General features: G+C 54.5%; 1 protein-coding gene across 3 annotated transcripts in view; it reads left to right on the plus strand.

Annotated features, from left to right (window-relative positions):
• EFCAB6 (EF-hand calcium binding domain 6) overlaps positions 1-18,531 on the plus strand; it is a 229,542-nt gene extending 211,011 nt beyond the window's left edge. For all 3 annotated transcript variants that reach the window (XM_044227789.1, XM_044227791.1, XM_044227790.1), the window contains exons 28-33: positions 1,836-2,063; positions 7,855-8,085; positions 10,460-10,628; positions 12,182-12,366; positions 15,696-15,845; positions 18,225-18,531. In XM_044227789.1, the coding sequence (XP_044083724.1) occupies positions 1,836-2,063; positions 7,855-8,085; positions 10,460-10,628; positions 12,182-12,366; positions 15,696-15,845; positions 18,225-18,347 (1,086 nt within the window). In that variant the 3' untranslated portion in view covers positions 18,348-18,531. The remainder of the gene's footprint in view (positions 1-1,835; positions 2,064-7,854; positions 8,086-10,459; positions 10,629-12,181; positions 12,367-15,695; positions 15,846-18,224) is intronic.
• Positions 18,532-19,865: the final 1,334 nt, after the last annotated feature.

Consider the following 19,865-nt stretch of genomic DNA (forward strand, 5'->3'; position numbering starts at 1 on the left):
TGTATATGGACCACATCTTTATCCATTCATCTGTCAATGGATGTCTCGTCTCCTTCTACAGTTTGCTTATTGTGGACACTGCTGCTATGAACATTGGGGCGCATGTGCCCCTGCGGATCACTACATTTGTATCTTTGGGGTAAATTCCCAGTAGTGCGATTGTTGGGTCATAGGGTAGCTCTATTTTCAATTTTTTTGAGGAACCTCCATACTGTTTTCCAGAGTGGCTGCACCATCTTGCATTCCCACCAACAGTGTAGGAGGGTTCCCCTTTCTCCGCATCCTCACCAACACCTGTCGTTTCCTGACTTGTTAATTTTAGCCATTGCGACTGGTGTGAGGTGGTATCTCACTGTGGTTTTGATTTGTAGTTCCCTGATGACAAGTGATGTTGAACATTTTTTCACAAGACACAACCCAGTTTTAATACTAGTTGGGGGGATTAAACATGAAAATCTTGTGAAGGTCTTAGCACAGTGCTACGCATCACGAGAGCTGTTACAGCTAACAGTCACGACAGGTTTTGATGGAGGAAATTGGGCAGATTTCAGAATTCACCCTCATCAGGAGACAGCTGTCATGCATTGTCACCCACGCATTCTCACAGAGCCCAGCGTCCCCTCCCATCCCACAGCCTCACCCCTTCCTCAAACTTCAGGAGCTGAACCGCTAAGGCAGCAAACGCAGGTCTGGTTTGGGGGTCCTTTTTCTGCTTGCAGCAAGCAGGTGGATATTAGAGCTGTTTCCCTGTCCACTCCCCCGACCCCTGTCCCCTCACGGAAGGCTCAGGACACCGCTGCCCTTTAAGCCCCAGTTGCCCAAGTCTGGTTTCATCACAAGCTCAGTCTGTCCTCCTGACTGGCCCCAGGCTGAACACAGAGTGATGTTGGGTCTTAGCATCCATTGGTGATCACTAAGTAACTTCCTTGTCTGCTATTCCTGCTGTCCCGCCTGTCCACCATAGTGGTCATCAGCACACATAGAACATGGTCTGCGGTCCTCCCCAGGCTCCTCTCTGCTCCCCTTGCCTGGCCCTCTTACCAGCACATAGCCTATACATCCAGTAGCAAGCTCCTTCTCTCCCCACCCCCTGTTTCCCCATAGCCTGTTCCTCCTCCCTCCAGAAAGCGGCCCTGAGCCCAGGCCATGGCTCACCCCATCTCCAGGCGCCCAGGCACCATGGACAGCGCCAGGAGGCCCTGACATTCGGCCTCCAGACTGCCCAGGAGAGGTTTGGAACGCCTGGGGCTCAACAAACCTGCCCCACTGCCCTGCTCAGCCTCCAAGCCCACAGATTCTGCCGAAAGCCCTGTGGGCCTCGAAGTTTTAGGCTTAAGGGAACCCGTAGCCAGCAGTGTTGCCGCAGCATCACGTCGTAGTAAGGGCCCTCAGAAGCTGCCTTTCCAATTCTAACCACTGGGAGTACAAATTCTCTGCACTGATGTCCAGAAATAAGAGCGGTCTGGATCCACATTTACTCCCTTAACTCAGAGCGGACACTCGCTGGGGGTTTGTGAAGTGAACCAAAGGACAGAGCAAATGAGTGGATGCAGGAGAACAAAGGCCTGACCTCCCCGGGGCCGTCTCCACATGACCTCCCCCTGCACGGTGGCCCTGACTTGTGGCTCCCTCTCCAAGGCCAGGGAGCCTGGGCTTCCCTTTCAGCCAAGTCTGAACCTCTGCTTGGATCCTCTCTGAGACCTGCCTCTGGGTGGCACTTTTCCTCAACAGAGCCGGGGCCCCCCCTGGGACCTGCCATGAGCGGTGGGCCCGGAACCACGAGATGACTTATTGTTTATTATAAGGATCAATCTTCCTTTTTTTTCTTTCCCCAGACTGCTGCTGAGTGGGCTGAGAAAATGCCCAAAGGCCCGCCGTCTACGTCTCCCAAGGAGACGGCAAACCAGCAGCTGCTGGCTCGGCTGCACAAGGCGGTGGGCTCCCACTACCGCGCCATTGCTCAGGAGTTCGAGAGCTTCGACACCATGAAAACGAACACCGCCTCCAGGGATGAATTCAGGGCCATTTGCTCCCGCCACGTCCAGATTCTGACAGATGAGCAAGTAAGAAATGCATTTGGTTCCTTGTCCTACGTGGTGGTGTATGAGCACATCCGGCCAGAGTTTAGGGCTATTCTCTATCTTGAAAATGCTGGAAGGTTTTGGGTGGTGGTGGTGTTATTGTTTTGTTTTCAATCTTACCGAAGACTCACAGGAGCCTTCTGTTTGTGTAACAAGCATGAATTGCACCTTTTCAGTCAGGGCACATATAAAATCAAATTTTTAGAATCAGACTAAACTGGGCTCCAGCGACCACGCTCCCTCTTCCTTCCCTGGATAATCGCTGGGCTTGTGTCACCCGAAGGCGCAGCCAGTCTCTCCCCACCCCCGAACGGGGCAGCGTAGAGCCTGGGAGTTGCTCTGGGCCTCCCGCCAACCCCCGTTCCCTCTCCCCACCCTCCCCCTGGTTCCATTGCCAGTGTTTCCAGAAGCTCTGGGGGTACCACTGTGACCATGCTGGTGACACGTCCACCCCACAGGCTGGACACAGGCCACCCTCTCTGAGGGCCTCCTGCCCATCACAGAAGAGATTCTCAGCAGTTTCCTCCTCAAAAACTGAATGGTGCTCTTTTTAGCTCTGACAACCTGCTGCACTGGCTTCTCTGCCCTCCGGGATGACCTTCCAAGGCCAAGAGCGCCTCCCAACAGGACGGCATCCTGAGGGTCTGCCTTGCTTGCTGACTTCAGTCTGTAATATCCCCACATGTCAGCAGCGCCCAGGGCTCGTTCCTCACTGGGGCCCAAACGCCAAAAAAGAGCCCAGCATAGAGCAGGTGCTCAGCAAGTCCTAGTGAATGGATGGTGTCGTGGGTTCAGTGTCCACATTCTCCCACGCCACGGTCCAGTGGCCCAACAGCCGGGATGACACAGAGCACCAGGGATCCAAGCACAGAAGCAGAATTCCCTCCCCAGCAGACAATGCACTGCTCCGAGCACTCTCCACTGGTCGAACAAGCCGCCGCCATCGTCCCAGAGAATAGCTCAGGTGGAAACTGAAATCTAAAATACTTCCGGAAGCAGCCCCACCCCCGTGCTTCCTCTGACTCTGCTTCGGCTCAGCCCGGGTTCCTGGGTGGGAAGGTCACTCTCGGCTCCCAGGTTGGGTCACTCCACGATGAGGCCTCATTTTCTTGGGGTTTCAGGATTCATACAGCCGACCCCCTCCCCACTCAGGCTTCTGAACTCGCCACCCCACAGAAGGAATTCATTCATAATGAGTGATATGAACATCAGATTTCACTTTCCTAAAATCTCACTTTTTTAAAGCATTATGATCATTTTTGTTAACAAATGGAAGCGCTTTCCCCCTCAACCGTTCAGTCCCAGAGATCATCAAAGCTGAGCGAGATCGCTATTTGCAAATACTTCTCTCCATTACCATAAACGGATAGAAACCTTTACAATTAATCCAGTTGCCTTTATTATTCTATGGGGCCAACTAACAAAGGTTTTGCTAATAAAGATTTTTCATTTCATCTAAATGAGCAAAATTTTACTCTAATTATCGATGTAAATTAATGACATGCTGGCATATCCGGCGTGTGTGACAGAATTGGATTTGAATTGTCCACTAAGAAAGCTTCCACCATCCCCAGCACATCCAGCCCCCCACCTCTCCAGCAAAATCAAGCACTTATTTTTAAATGCTGTCTCTAAAAATACGCAGACACATCTCAAATATAGACCGCATCATCGAGGCATCAAAGTCTGGCGCAAGTACCATGGTTTAAGTTGGGGAACGATTAGCAAAAATTGTGCTCTATTTGGGAAGGATGCTTCTGGATACAGGCTGGCAAACAGGAAGCCAAAGCCATAGAGATGCACGTTTTCTCCTTGCATGAGTCATGTACCAGGACCTTCTTGGGTGGATGGTACCGTGTCTGTATGGGGAGACACAGAAGTAATTTGGCACCCCTAAATTGTCTGGACCTCGCTTGCCATTATTCAGAAGGGCTAGGGCTCCCTAAAGACGCTGGGACCCTTCCATCCATGTTAACCAGCATCCTAGTAGAGATCGCCTGTCTTGGTTTATTTGCCGTATAAAAACTAGCTCATCCAAAAAAAAAAAAAAAAAAACAAAACCACCATGAAGCTGAGACGTCAGCTTTCTTGACTTACAGAGCTCTGAAAGCAGGGGAAGGGCCACATCTTTTGAAACCTTTTGGTGTAATTAACCTTTCAGCAAAGGAGAGCAACTTTCGGAGAAGGTGGAGTTAGAAACTGATGGGTTTTGTGACTCAGCAGAAAATGTCTAATAAAAGGCCATAGGAGCTGGGTCCACTTGGATATGACTTAAGAAGATAGGGACCCCCAGAGAGAGCCTCTCCTGGGCAGGCAATTTAGTTCTGTCCTGGCGACTGCATGGGGACTTGGCTCTATTTGCGGCTGTTAGGGAAAGGAACTCTTCAACATCCTGAACATTTCAGACATGGTGTTTCTTGAACAGAGGCCTCTAGGAGATGAGAAACACGCAGGCAAATAACAAACAGCCCTTCAGACAGGCAGACCTGGGTTTCAATGCTGCTTCTGCACTTGTCCAGCTGTGTGACTTTGGACAAGTTACTCAACCTCTCTAGGCTTCATTGTCCTTGAACTTTGTTTGAGTTTGTTGTAGCTGCCGTTACCCTGAGGGCGCGCAGTGCACAGGCATCAGACTCCTCCAGCAGGAGACAGCCTCCACTGCGTGTGGGCCCAGAGCTGGCACCTCTTCCACGTTCCCACCCCTGATACCCCTTCCATGGCAGTCAGATGCAATCTTGTCTCTGTGGTGGGTCTCAGGCAAGAGACCAATCCTCCCCCGCCACCCCCGCCACCCGCCCGCGTCACTGACCTCTGACCTTTGCTCTGTACAAATGCAGGATCTGGGGTTGCCCCCTCTCCTCCAGGCCTTTTGCTGACATCCTTCCCCCAGGCGCCATGGATCTGTGGCTGGGCCTGGTGGGGAGGGAGTTCCTGCCCCTCCTGAAAGCAGACGGGTTTGCTTCTTCCTTCCCTCCCCCCGGGGTCCCGGTCTTGAGTGGGTTTTGCTCCGCCTCCCCCAGCGGCTTTAGGCTTTCAGTTCCCCTGAGCCGAGGCTCTGGAGAAGCGAGTCTGTCTATGCCGTCTATGCCGTCTATGCCGTCTATGCCGTCTATGCCGTCGTCGTGCGCATTGTCTCCGGAGCCGCGACAGGGGCAGGTGGAGGAGAGCGTGTGAGCGTGAGCGTGACCTGTGTCTGGGCCTCCCGGCCAGTCCAGCCCCTCTTGCCAGCCCACAGTTGCCCTGGACGGATCTGTTAACATTGTAGCCGATTTCCTCCTGAGCTCTGCCAGGCGTGAGGGCTGGGGTGTCCGGTTCTCCTGGAGATTTAGGGCTCCATGACATTCGGTCCCCTGGGCTCCCTGGAGCCTCCCCCTCTGATGGGCCTTACACGTTCCGATTCGGTAGATATTTGACTTTCTCTTGTTGTGGGGATGGGAGGGACGCTCTCCGGCAGTTTCCCCATCACAGCCGTGGACCCCCAAGTCACATGTTTTTCAGTGTTCAGAAGGCAGTTGCTACTGCGCGTTCCTGGGTGGCTCAGTGGGTTAAGCCGCTGCCTTCGGCTCAGGTCATGATCTCGGGGTCCTGGGATCGAGTCCCGCGTCGGGCTCTCTGCTCGGCGGGGAGCCTGCTTCCCTCTCTCTCTCTCTCTCTCTCTCTGCCTGCCTCTCCATCTACTTGTGACTTCTCTCTGTCAAATAAATAAATAAAATCTTTAAAAAAAAAAAAATGAAGGGGACAGTTCAGGAAGGGCACGATCCACCGCTGTGACATGGAAACTGACTCAGAATTTTGCCTGGGTTTTGCGCCCGGCTCCCAGGCCTGTAATTTCAGAACGCGCTCTCATAGTGCCCGTTTCCGGTCCTCTTGATGCCTCTCCAGTCCCCGTAGCCCCCAGCAGCCTTGTCCTATGCCACATCCTTCTCCTCCGTCAGTGTTCTTGGGTGTGCGGACCTATCAAGATTGAGTGGGCTTCCACTTCCCACCCATCCAATTCCACATCGTCCTGGCAGCGTTCGTTCTGCCCTTCATGGTACAGAGAAGATTTCCGTGGTCCTGCCTTGACTTTCACTTGTACCACAAGATTTAATTAGGAGTTGGTTCCTCCCTCCTCCTCCTGCCAGACCAGGAGACACCATTATTGTCCTTGTGGTTCCATAAATACCCTCGCTTCCATGCTCCAGGTGTTCACCGCATCCTCAAGCATTCACACCCTCCTTTGCATTTACCGTTGATAACATGACCTTCCTCCTCCTTCCTCTTCGTGTTGCTAACGCTAGCATGCAGGAGAGCCCTCCACAACCCACTTCCTCTTATTCAGCCACATCTCGCTGTGTTTCCTGAAAGCCCTGCATGGGGACTGGGATCACAATATGGCTTTGTGCCATCTGTCCCCCCTCATTTTTAAAGGATCTTACCATTGTCTGGTCAGTCTTCTGTGAGTTTTGTAGGACTTTCTGCAGTTGAGCAAACATTTCCAGAGCACCTGCTGTGGGCTAGTCCTTTTGTGAGATGCTCAACGTTCGAAGATGAGTCTCGGACGACCTTCAGAGAGCTTCAGGACCAGGAAGGGCAATGTCATGCATGGGTGGCTTCAGCACAAGGGGAGAAGGTAGAGAAGCATGCCAGTCATCTGTCCTGGGGGGTTGGGAGAACCTTCCTGAAGGGAGACAGTTGGAGGTGGTCACTACCCTTGGTGATGGTGAATTCTCTCCAAGACCACGTGGTGAACCACTTTCTCAAGGTCTCTCATTTCCACACGGTGCCTCTTGGAGCCATCCTTATAACTTCCTGAAAATCTACTATTCTTTTGAAATAAAAAGTTTAAAACATTAATCAAGAATAGTGTCCCAGACTAGACCTGTTTCCCTTCTCAGGGCCTGGAACATTCCCTGTCTCTTCCCCACCCCTCAGTGCTTCATTTCCAGAATTTCAAACAGAGCCAGCAGGGTCTCTCATCACTGCCTTTGGGAAACCCGGAGGCCAGAAGTGCTGGCCAAGGCCAAGGCCCACAGGAAGAAGGGGACACCGCTCCCCTTGGCATGTGCTGAAATCTGGGGCCCTACCAGTTCTGAAAGGCCCTAAAAACCAACTCAGAATTAAGTTACGCCTCTTCTTAGTTCCCCAAAAGCCCTCAGTCATCAAAAGTGGCTCAGGTAGGATGCTGGGGTCACTTTGCTCTGTATCTGTGCTCATATGGTCCAGACACGGCCTGGAACCAACCCAAAGCCACATACTTCACTCTGGTTTCCCTTTTCCAGCTGGTGGGGAGGCAGCTCTGGCCCTCTGTGGGTCACATACTACAGCTGTGAGCGCCGCAGGGACCGTGGCAGAACTCAGGTACCCGCAAGGAAGAGAAGTGAGGCCGGCCGGCCTTCCCCAGGACCATGGTGGACCGGGCTTTGATTTGCATTTCCCCCCACAGTGTCCTTATATACACACAGCTCGGGCTCTGTGACTCATCACAACATTTAATGGCTTCAACTACTCACTAAGGGCACAATTCAATTAAAAAATGTCCTGCGGAAGCCATGAACGAATGAATCCTCTTGAATGAATAATCCTGTTCGTCTTTCAGAGGCTTCCGTCAGGCACAGACCAAGTGGGGTTCCCCCCCTTTGCAATTTTTTTTTTTTAATAGATGTGGGTCTCGGACCTCCGCTGTGAGCGCTGGCCTTCCCCAGCTCCCGCCTGCGTCTCAGGGGCGCCGCGGGAGACTCCGTTGGGCTCTTACGCTCACCCTCTTAAATGCTCATTTCTGCTTCTTTGCCAGTTTGACAGACTGTGGAGCGAGATGCCGGTCAATGCCAAGGGCAGGCTGAAGTACCCAGACTTCCTGAGCATGTTCAGCTCCGAGAGAATGGCAACACCGCCGACCGCTGGCAGCTCCGTCAAGGCCCAAAGGGGCAGCAGTGTTCCCGAAGTCTCGTACAGAAGCAGGTCTGCAGTGTCATCGCCCACTCACGACCTGAAGGCCGGGCTGAAACCTCCGAGCCACCCGTGTGTGAGTCCTTCTTGATGTCGTGCCGCCGTCACCAGGGCCCCAAAGCCCCCAACCCCCCTGGACCAAAGGGGCCTTGAGTCTCTAAGGGACAGGTGACTGAGAAGGTCGCCTGGGCAGAGCCTGGGGTAGGGACACAGGAGAGGAGCCCATAGGTGTGTCCTTAACACTCACCTGCCTGGAGCGGGAAGGGCGGAGGTGTGAGGAAAGATTGGGGAGAGGGTGGGTGGAAGGGAGGTGTGGGGTGTGGAAGGAGGAATAAGGCGGCTTTAGAGTGAGAAATGGGTACAGGAGCAGGGGCAGGAGACTCTAGATGTCAGCAAGCTGGGGTTTCATCAGACAGGAAAGCAAATGCCCTGTGGTAGGGAGGCAGTGTGTGCGAGGCCCCGACTGTGTGCCCTGCTGTGAAGTGTTGCTCCCATTTTACAGCTAAAGATACTGAGGCTCGAATAGGTATCCTTACATTAGATGCGGAGAGACCCAATTTCAAACCAAGGCCTGTCTAACATTGCAGCTCTGTCCCCAGGCAGAGCTGCCCAGCCTGGGGCACAAGAGAGAGGCCAGATTCACAGAGGCTCTTGCCTCATCTGTGGGAAGGGTGGCGGTGTCTCCGGGGAAGGGGGCTTGAGATTATCCCAGCCATGTACTTAGGGCCGCCATCACCGGGCTTCGTGCGTGGTGAGCGCTCAGAGACGGAAGTTATCCTTCCTTCGCTCAGTTGATGCACGTTTACTGCACACCTACTATGTGCTGCATCTTTATTCTAGAGCTGAGAGTGAACAAAGGTGCCTGCCCTTGTGGAGTTTACATTCTTGGAATAATAGCCAAGAAATGGTGAATAATAAGTATTTAACAAGACGTAGACAGTGAGTAGAGCAGAATGGGGGGGGGGGTCAGGAGGACCCCAAAGATGTCCACGTCCTAATCTCTGGGAGCTGTAATATGTCACCTTACATGCCAACGAAGAATCAGGGTTGCAGATGGAATTAAAGGTGCCCACCAGCTGACTTAAGACAGGATTATTCTGAAGTGGCCGGGAAGGCCCAAGGCACCCGCAAGGGTCTGTACACAGGGAGACAGGCAGAAGGGAAGTGTCAGAGAGACACCATTGGAGAAAGGCCCACCTGATGCTACTGACTTGGAAGGTTCAGGAAGGGACCACAAGCTCAGGAGTGTGGGCACGTCTAGATGCTGGAAAAGGTAAGTAACGGATTCTCCCTTAGAACCTCGGAAAGCACTCAATCCTACTGACACCCTGATTTAGCTTAGTGGGACCCATTTCAGGCTTCTGACCTCCAGAACCGGAAAAGAATAACCGTGTGCTGTTTGAAGCCGCCAAGTCTGTAGCTGTGTTACGGCAGCCACAGGGACCACACTGCGGGGACGGTGGGGGGAGGTGCAGGCACAGCAAGGACCTGGGCTTTCACTCCCGGGATTAGAGCCCTGCAGGTGTTTAAGCAGAACAGTGATATGGACAGCAAGCTTCCGCATGAAGGTGCCTGTCGGTGTGTTGAGTAGGGCCTGTGCGTGGAGCGGGTGCTGGAGGCGTGGGCAGAAGAAGCAAGGAGGGGGGGAGGGGCTGCACGGGTGCAGGGGAGAGGCCTGGTGGCTCCGAGTGAGGTGGGCAGTGGGGAGCTGGTGGCCAGAAGTCAGATGCTGGGTGTGTCTTTGAGGTAAAGCCAACAGGATGTCCTAACAGATTAGGTGTCAGCTTGAGAGAGAGAGAGTCCAGGATGGCTTCTGAGGTTTTGGCCTGAGCACCTAGGAGAAAGGTGTTACGTCCACCCAGATGGGGAAGGCGCAGGTGGTACAGCATTCCGGAGGAAGAGCAGGAATTCAGCTGAGTTGGTTACTGTAGCAGATAACCTTAGGACGGAGGATGCATGGGCTACATCCAATTCATTCCCGTATTTAAATGGATAATACAATAGACCGAGAACGGCCGCATACTTAGTCCACATAATTTCACAATATTGGACATTCTGGAAGGCAGTGCAGGATTAGACATCCATGAAAATGACAAGTGACTCCCTTTCTTTGATAAGACTCTTCCTCTGGTGAAAAATATGTTATTATCACCACACACACACACACTCACACACCAGTAATATATTTAAGTAACATCTCCCTATACTTGAATCTTGGCTACATGTTTATTTCCAAAACTACGTTGGTCATTGCATTTCGGCGCCCATGCAGCCCACCGACGGAGTAACGAATGGCGGAATACCGCATCTGTGTTGCCCCTCCTTTATCTCTGAGTCAATACTGCCTGTGAAATCTTGAACCCCAAACCCGAGCCCTGCCTGTAAGTTTGTATCATGATTTCCATTTTGAATCTCACATTACAAGACAATTTCTGTTCCTTTCTCTCTAGACCCCCACCAGTGCCGGCTCGGCGCCGGGCCCCCTGCCCTTGCAGAATTGTGAGCCCATAGAAAGCAAGCTCCGGAAGCAAATTCAGGGCTGCTGGCGAGAGTTCCTGAAGGAATGCAAAGAGAAGGACGTGAACAAGCAGGGCGAGGTCACCACGGCTGAATTCCTGGGTGTGTTCACGTAAGAGTGTCACCTGCTGGCACAAGCCCATTCCCCTCCCCCCCGCCGCCCCGTGGCAGGCTGGGCACCTCCGTAAATGCTGCCTAGGGGGACAAGAATTCCTAAGGCACCTCAACCCACCACAGGGCACCTTCCCGCCCACATGACCGAGTCTGCGGGCCGTGGCATTCTCAGCGTTAGAAATCACCGACTTGCTTGTGGTCTCCGGGCGGCATGAAATGTTCACAGGCTTGGAGAGCTGGTGGAGATGGGACCGGCGGAGGAGGGCCACGGCTGGGGACAGGCCAGCCCCCCCAGGGCATCTGCTGTGCCCTATTGATCGCTTTGATGAGCTATTCAAATGACATCATCTGGGTTTGTCGTTCGCCTCATGTTGCATGGGATTTATGCAGAATTTTATGTTACATAAAGGTAAATCTGACCTTGTCGCTCCCCTGCTTGAAGCCCCCTGTGGTCAGCTCCCCCTCCTCCTGACCAATCTTTAGGTCCCTTTTGAAGGAAAAATGTTTTTCTCAAGAACCTCCAATATTCATATAAATCACTTTCATGATAATCACGGGTTTAAAGTGTGCGAACGAAACAAGGTGTGAACCCTGTAAGTGAACAGCTCCTATGAAAAATAACCATTTCTAAATGAAATATAAAAGATGAAATCAATAATAATCAAGCATTGTTCCACTGATTTTGCATGACATGTTTTGCTAAAACCAAATCAGCAATGTTGGTTTTAATGCATTTTTGAGTTCCATTTGGTTTTTAGTTAATTCTTTTGATTTTGAGGCTGATGAACCTTAGCTTGTCTCATCACTGTGTTTAGTTTTTACCCGGGGACCTGCTGAAGCCGCCCATCCATTATCCTGCTCAGCTTGTCTGGCTTCCGTAGCACATCCAAAATTCCACGCTATAAAATATATACTTATTAATTTCCAGAAGTCCTTCTGTATGTTCTGAGCCCTGCTGATGACTTTCTGCAAGTCGGAACAGCGGAGCTGGGCCGCCCCTGGAGGCTCCCCAGCCCAGCCCCGCCCCGCCCCGCCCCGTATGTCCTGGTCAGCATCGCGATCTGCTGTCTCTTCCGTGCAAAGGCAGAAGGACCTCAGGTTGCACATTGCACCTGGTGTTCTCCAGCCTGTGTTTGGTTTGAAGGCACCGTTTATATACAGAAAGTCACTTCTGGTGCTTTTCCTCCCCAGCCTTAGCAAGCAGCGCCCCGACTCTGTCCCTCCCCGTTCCTCAGCACGGCTTCCTCTGTGCTCTGACTGTACTGCTGGGACCAAAGCAGTGGCAGCTGCAAAACCCGACAGCCAGCCAACACTAGGCCAGCGAGGGCCCAGCAGTATGCAGGGGACCCCTTCCTCCTCGCCGCACGCAGTTTGCCGTGCATCTGCCTGTCTGCTTCCGTGTCTGTCCAGCCACACCCACCGTGAGCCTGTGAGCCAGGACCCAGCCCCGAGCCCCTTGGCAGGAGGTGAATGAATGCGGGCATGAACAAATGAATGAGTGAACAAATTGCCAGCAGCTGAACTGGTATTTCTGTCTTTAGCTCTTGTGGAGAAGTTCAGTCTGGACATAAGCAAAGAGGAATGCCAGCAGCTCGTCGTGAAGTACGATTTGAAGAACAACGGGAGGTTTGCGTACTGCGACTTCATCCAGAGCTGTGTCCTCCTGCTGAAAGCGAAGGAGACCTCCCTGATGCAGAGAATGAAAATCCAGAATGCGCATAAGATGGTAGGCAGAGTCACCCTCCGGCGATGCCCAGCCCTTTCCACCAGCCCGAAAGGCTTTCTCACCTCTCTCAAGTCATTGTAAATTCGGATCGTCAGGCTTCAGAGCCACGGTGGGCACAGTGGGCACAAAGCCTCTGGGAGGGGCCGCTGGCCGGTGAGGACCCTCCTGTCAGATGTCCCCAGTCTCACTGCCACCTCCCCTCGGACCCTGAAAATGGGCTCATATTTTGTCTATACACATATACATGCAAATCACACGTGCGTGATAATCATGGGATCTGTATATCACGTGTGCAATATATGTGGACAGGTGTGATGAGTGTGCACTGTATTCGTGTGATCTGCATGTGTGGGTGTGTACACATGACTCTCATGATGCGTGCACGTGTTCCCATGACAGCGCGTGTGTACCGCGCTGTGTGATGTGTGCGTGTACGTAAATGCGAGTGTGTAGACACTTGTCGAGCGCGTCTCTGGTGTCCCGTCTTCTCCATTACATAAAGGTCTGTAGAGCCCCAGCACTTTCCAGGCGGGCACACGACCCCCGGGGTCTGCTCAGTGGGCGCAAAGCCAGCAAGCTGGTGGCTTCCTCAGGGAGGCAAAAGGTACAGGTAAAGGCTTTGAGAGCATCGCAAACAGCTCGAAATTTCCTTCCTTGGAAATGACTCAGATTTTCTTTCTCTCCTTCTGGAGCCCCGTAAACCCCTGGAGACCCAAGACTGGGGACAGTAGCCCGGCTCTCTGGCTCCTCCCCCAGCACCAGGAGACACCCATTTTGCAAACAGAAGTGAAATTTTTTTTTTTCCACTACAAAAGAGTCTGTGTTTTAAGGGCTCAGGTGATTGGATTGGGTCCCCCAGGATAACCCAGGACAATGTACATCTCTCCCTTTTTTTTTTTTAAGACTTTATTTATTTATTTGTCAGAGAAAGAGAGAGAAAGAGAGAGCACAAGCTGGGGGTGTAGCAGGCAGAAGGAAAAGCAGGCTCCCTCCTGAGCAGAGAGCCTGAAGCGGGACTCCATCCCAGGACCCTGGGATCATGACCTGAGCTGAAGGCAGAGGCTTTAACCCACTGAGCCACCCAGGTGCCCCAAAGTGAAACATTTTTAATGGAAACATCCATGTATGTTCAAGCCTCTGAGGCAGGCCAGACCCTTTCCTCTGGGTTGGCGGAAGGGGGGGTTGGAAACTCATCATCTTTCTTGTGTAAACTGTACCCACAATGCATTGTCTACAATTTCCTTTTTGTTTTTTTGAAGAGGAATGAGAACCGAAAGATGCCTAAATAGCAGGTGGAGGGCACCATCCTGGGTTTTTACCTTTTCTCTCCATTATTTATCAGTTTTGTGATCCTCACTCACACCCAGTCCGACCGGTGTGCTCGGACTCACAGTTCTCCCGTCATCTGTGATACTGAGCTGAAGGGCAAGTGCGGCTAGCGTGGCCAGCTCGGGGGGCAAACAGCTGGCTCCAGCCACCCCAGGATGCAGCTGCAGGGACCAGCGTGCAGGGCAGACCCGGACCGCCCCAGCCGCTCCCCGCGGGTCCCGGTCACGCCCGGCAGCAGCAGGATCATGCTGGCTCAACCCAGCAAACAGTAGATCCCATGCAGAACGTTTCTATGCAGCTGAATTTGCATGTGATTTTGTGCAAAATCGGGTGTCGTCTTGGTGCGGTTCCTACTTTAGACGAGAGCTAGCATCAGAGGCTTAGGCCAAGCGACGGCAGTAAAAGCTAAGATTAAGACAGTTGCTTCTCTAGCTCGGTGTTGCTGTGAGCGGAGAGAAGACAGTCTTGCTTACATCTTCAGGGGACCCAGGAGCACGGGTGTGAGCTCTGGAAACTGCACAGCCTGCAAGGCCCCTGCCAGCTCTAGCCTTCCTCCCCCTCTCTGGGCCTCAGTTTCCCCTCCTGAAAATGAGGGAGGAAGCTGCTGGGTTCTAAGGCCCCTTCTGAGCTCTCCCCTGTGCAGAGACTGCCCATCTGCACAGAGGGGTCAAAAAGCTGACTCCTAGTCTCCTGGCAGTGAAGCGACAGGTGCCCCAAGACAGCCCCACTGGGAGCTGAGCCTTGGGGCAGATACCAGCGCTGCCCGTGTGCTGTCTCACCGCCGCCCCCAACCCGGCCCCAGCTCTGGACATCACACCAGAAGGGACTACAGCTGCCACTCTGTGCTTCAGAAAGAGTCCGGCCTTCCACCCTGTCCCTACCCTGGGTGCCAGTGTAGGTGGGAGACAATTCTCAGGGCCTTTCCTAGGAAAGTGTGCGGCCAGCACCTCCAGAAGGCCTGCCCCGCCTGGTGCTGGTCCTGGTCCATGTTCCAGCCCTGCCGTTTCTTTTTCTAATTCTTTGGGGATCTTCTCCGCAACCTTTGGCCGCAGAGACAGCTCTCTGGGGAAGCGAGGTGGGACTCGGCTTTCCGGCCACGCCCAAGCTATCCTAAGCTAGGATGGGAAGAGCCTTTCTTGAGCCACGCATGGGTGTGGGAAGAGCCAGGAAAGCATAGAATCCTTTCTTTCTCGAGTGTAGATTGGGTAGATCGGGAGCTAACTAAAGCTAGAGGGTATCTGGTGAGTTTCCATCATAGGTGCTAAATGGTGGGAAAATTGAAAGCAATTTAACTTTGCACTAATTTGTTTTATGTAATGCCATGTTAAAATTAAACTTCCCCAAAATGTGTTACACATTATTGCCTACAGTTCACCTCTGTGATATTCAGACATGTGTTAAGGCGAAATCATGCTAAAATATCTTGTTTTCAATCTAATAGCACCTAAATGAAATAATCACAGTGTAGTGTACTATCTAATTACAAGATATAATTACAACCTTGTGATTTTTTTTTTTAAAAAAACTCTGTTCATTATCATAACCTACTTAGAAGACCCAAACTGAAATCTCTTTACCTCAAAGTATTTTGCAGTCGGCCAGCTAGCTCTGCCTGGCCCCCTCTCTCCTCCCTAACCTGAGAGGAGCAGAGCCCGGATCTGTCCTGGTCCTGCCCCTTCACTTCCCTGAGCCTCCCACTCTGGGAAATGGGGATCGAGGCTGCCACCTTCCTCCCAGGCGGGGGAAGCGGGTGGGGAGTAAGTGACACGTACCGAACAGCAGGGTTGGAGATCTGCCCGTGTGGCGATGAGCTCTGCCTGGAGGCCCCGTTCTAGAGGGCAGTGGGCCAGGGTAGCCCAGGGTAGGGACGAGCAGGGGCAAAACAGGTCGAAGGTCCTCAAGGGGAGCTCGCGGCCGCAGGGCTGAGTCTGTCTGACCCGCGCTACCCATCCAGAAGCTCCATTCTCACCGCTTCTTGGTTTTTGTGGTTTTTTTCCCAGAAAGAATCTGGTGCTGAGACTTCTTCCTTTTATTCAGCTTTACTGCGTATTCAGCCCAAAATTGTGCACTGCTGGAGACCGATGCGGCGCACCTTCAAAGCCCACGATGAGGGCGGGACGGGGCTTCTTAGCGTGGCTGATTTCAGGAAGGTGAGCTCAGCTCTTGGGTGTCTGTTATGTCTGCACGGGGAGAACCAGCCCCATGCCAGTGGCCAGAAAACCTCAAAAGAGGAGCCCTCACCTCCCTGGTGAAGGCCCAGGTGTGAGTGGCTGTCCTGGGCCTCATTTCCTTGGGGCCCCGAGGTGGTCACGTGCCCCTCACCTGCAGACTCCAGGTTCTCCTCCCTGAAATTTTCTAGAACCCTGGGGGAACATGACCTGAGCCCTCCGGACACCACTACAGGGGCCACTGGTGCTTGGAATCCGGGCCGGACCCCACACAAGGCTGGGCCCGCGGTCTCCATGGGGGAACCAGGGCCTGCGTCCACCTTGCAAGACCCCCAGAGCAGGAGCTCAATAAAGCAGGGTCCCAGCTCCGGGACCTCGGCCAGCAGAGGCCAGTGCTGCCTCCTGGGAGACGGTCGCCCCTTTCCTCCCCCAGCCGCCCTCCCCATGGTGCCGGCCGCCTCCCCACAGCCGCTGGCCCAGCCGCTCTCCCCTGCAGTGTGAACTCTGGTGCCTCTGATGTGCCCACGGGAGTGTGCAACACTCCTAGGATGCAGGGTGAGCAGGGGGCGACCGCAGGCATTTCCCCTCCAGACCAGAGAAATGGGCCACACTCAAGGCTGAGTCAGAACTCCCACTTTCCGAATCACATAGAACTCACTGACTTAGCAGATTCTGGGCCCTGATACCTGCCCACCCACTTTCTCCACCCCCGCCCAGCCATGGAGGTAGAGAAAGTAATTGCGATCCAAACGTTAGATTCAAAATCACATGTTGCAGTCAGGAAGAACGCTCAAAACGTCAGAGGGTGATGACCTCAAAGTGCACTTCCAAAAATGTTTTCCTCAGGTTCATCTCTGCCTTCAATTAAAACAAATTTTAAAAGTAAAACCCTCTCCCTTCAAGTCGGGAACATGAGCAGAAGTTGGTGGGTGGGCCAATGGGGCTGCCGGAAGAGGAGGGGACATCCCAGCAGCTGCCCCGGGGACACCTGCCCTCAGGCCACCCCACCCCACCCCTGGTGGCTTTCCAGCTCAAACTGTTTGTCTTTACTTCGGGCTCAAGTCAATTCTCAGCCTGGCTTTCTCCTTCCGCCTCCAGGCCAAGAGGGGAAGGAAACAGGGTCCTGTCTGCATCCCAGGATCTTGGGGTGGGTGGCAGAGGGAAGGGAGTACTCAAAAGGTAGATGTGGCCTCAACAGAGCCAGATTCAGAGACGAGCTGGGAGTCAGGGATAGGCAGGCTCAGCCTCCTTAGCGGGGCCTGTTGTCCCACTGCCCGGAGGAATCTCGGACTCTTCCAGCCCCGTGTTCTAGCCTCCTGTTAGAAACAAATTATAACACATATATTTCCAAGATAGGAAATCCATAACTTAATCTTCACTTTTACTTATGAGGGAGACCATCTACTAGGGTCTGTCTTAGCTGCATGTCACGGGGGGGACCCAGCAACTTCAACGCGGTGGAAGTCTGTTCCTCTGTCACATAAAAGAGGCCCTGGGCTAGCAAGAGCTGGCGCGGTGCTGGACAGTCACTGGGGACCCCACTGTTCTCGCTCTACCATCCTTAGCACCTGGCTTCCTTCCACAAGGTTGCCTCGTGGTCTGTGGTGGCTGCTGGGGCCCCAGCATCACATCTGTAGTCCAAAGGGGCCAGCGCCTTTTACTTAGAGGAGGCTTCCCAGCGGTCCTCCATCACATTCTCACTTGGGTTTAACTGGCTAGAACATACCTAGCTCCGAGAGAGGCTGAGAAGTGTTGCCTTTTAGCTGCACACATAGCAGCCTGGTGAAGACAGGGAGTCTGCTCACTGAGGGGGAGGGGGCAGCCGCTCCGCCATGGGCCGTGTTACTGTCAGATCAGCCACACCCGGCTCCCTGCACCTGCTGTCCTGCCCTCCTCCCAGGTCGGCTGCACCCTGAGGCCCCGCCCTCGTTAAGGCCCTGTGGCCAGTGTCCCACCTAGCGCTCTACTCTCTGTCCATCTACTGTGCCTGAACGTGTTGACCAGCCCCACTACCCTGCAGGGAGGCGATGGTTCTTAACCTTCTATTCGGGGAGGGTTGGGGAGAACCAGCAGCTTCCATAGGACAGGAAGAGTCTCTAGTTTGACACCCACGGTGCATGCTCTGACCCTTGGCAGGGTGAGGGCAGAGGAGAGAGGTGGCAGGAGGGAGGGAGGGAAGCAGGGTGGGGGGGAGAGGGAGGGGCATGTGCAGTGCGGGGAGAGGGCTGCTGGGGGCCGCTTTGGAGGTGGGATGTTGGGACTGGGCGCCGGAGGGGCGACATGTGGCCCCTTGCTGGCAGCCCACCTCCTCGAGCGCACGGAGGCCAGCGGGCGCTCTGTCCGGGGGGCTCTGTCCGGCAGGTCCTGAGACAGTACAGCATCAACCTCTCGGAGGAGGAGTTCTTCCACATCCTGGAGTATTACGACAAGACGCTGTCTTCCAAAATCTCCTACAACGACTTCCTCCGGGCCTTCCTCCAGTAGGTGACTGCTGTGGCGCATCCGGCGGGGGCCAGCCGGGACCACGAGGCCTGTCCCTAAGACTAACGGAATCCCAGAATCGGGGTGGGGGTGGGGGGAGGGTCGTGAACGTTCGGCGTGTCTCCAGAAACACAGCCAGCCCTGTGTCCTTCCCAGCGGTGAAGGCTCAGAGCTACCCCGTGGCTCCGACACGGGAGGGGCGTCTGCAGGCGGCTTCGGGGCCCCCCGAGCCATGAGACCCTGCATTTGGTTGGAGCAAATAAAGCTGTTAGCCTTTGTGGGAATGATTCGTAAGTGTTCATAAGAACCCCCAACGATAAAATGCTTAAAAACTTGGGATTCCTGTAAGTTTTTACTCCTAAGAGCCTGGGGAACCCAGAAGGCCTTCCTGTGTCCTGGGTGGAGTCGGTGCCTCTGCTGGGCTTGTCCACACGGCCGCCTCTCTGCCCTGGAGACACGGGCACCAGCTCACGCCCAAGTCCGGCCTCGTTCCGGCCCGGCTGGCGGCTGACTGGAGACACATGTCGGTGACCGTTGGGGGAGGGACCCTTCCTCAGACATGACAGGGTCTGACGAGCTAAGAGAACTTTTAAATCCCTGCAGTCCTCACCACCTTTCGTGAAGCAAATGGGAGACAGAGTTTGCTGCCTTCTGGAAGGTTCTGGCAGGGAGTAGGGAGAGGCAGCCGGGCTAACTACCCCTGAGTTGCGTGGCCACAGATTGTCAGGGAGGGGTGAGTGCAAGCAGCCCCCACTGTCACCCCGGCCCAGGCGGCTCCGGTGGAGAAGCCCCTGGGCCCAGACCCCTCCCAGCCCTGCGCAGGGTCCACGTAGGCCATGGGCTGAAGTGGCCGGAGTTCAGGGAGGCTCCGGGCTCAAGTGCATGAGGTGTGGGAAGAGGAGCGGAGCCGCCATAGGCCCTCCCTGTCCGTGAAGATGTTTCCCCGTCGCCTCCGTCTCCTTGTGTCCTGGGTTCCAGCCTCAGCTCACACCGGACCCCAGGCTGGGGGCGGGGGGCGGCTCACGGGGAGGCTACGCCAGCTCCGAGCCAGGCGGAGGCCCCCCTGCCGGACTCTGGCCTTGCGGGTCGGCCCAGGCCCAGCGCCCCCCACCCCCGGCTCGGCCACAGGGAGCCCCCGCTGCCCACGTTGGAACCGGGGGTGGCGTCTTCTCTCCGCTTCATGGCCCGTGATTTTTCTCTGAACCTGACCTACGCCGGGTCGTCTGCGCTCGGTGCAGCTGTGATGCGCGCAGGTCGGAGCACCCAGCCTGGCGGCGCCTGTGTAGACGCGCAGGGCTTCGTTTTCCCCTGGAGGCCCGCGGGGGCCCGGGCAGCGGCCGTGGCTTCTCCTCCCCTTACCTGCGGTCCTCGCTGAGTTCTCTGGAAGCAGGGGCCGGAGCGAACTGTCCCGTGGGCGCTCTGTCCCACCGGCCGCACCAGCTTCCCAGCCCCACTATGGAGACGGCGACGCGGAGGCCAGTGCTTGGGAGGGGGAGGCCCCGCGGGAAGCGCAGGCAGCGG

The sequence above is a fragment of the Neovison vison genome, chromosome 12 (genome assembly GCF_020171115.1).
Source record: "Neovison vison isolate M4711 chromosome 12, ASM_NN_V1, whole genome shotgun sequence".
NCBI lineage: Eukaryota > Metazoa > Chordata > Mammalia > Carnivora > Mustelidae > Neogale > Neogale vison.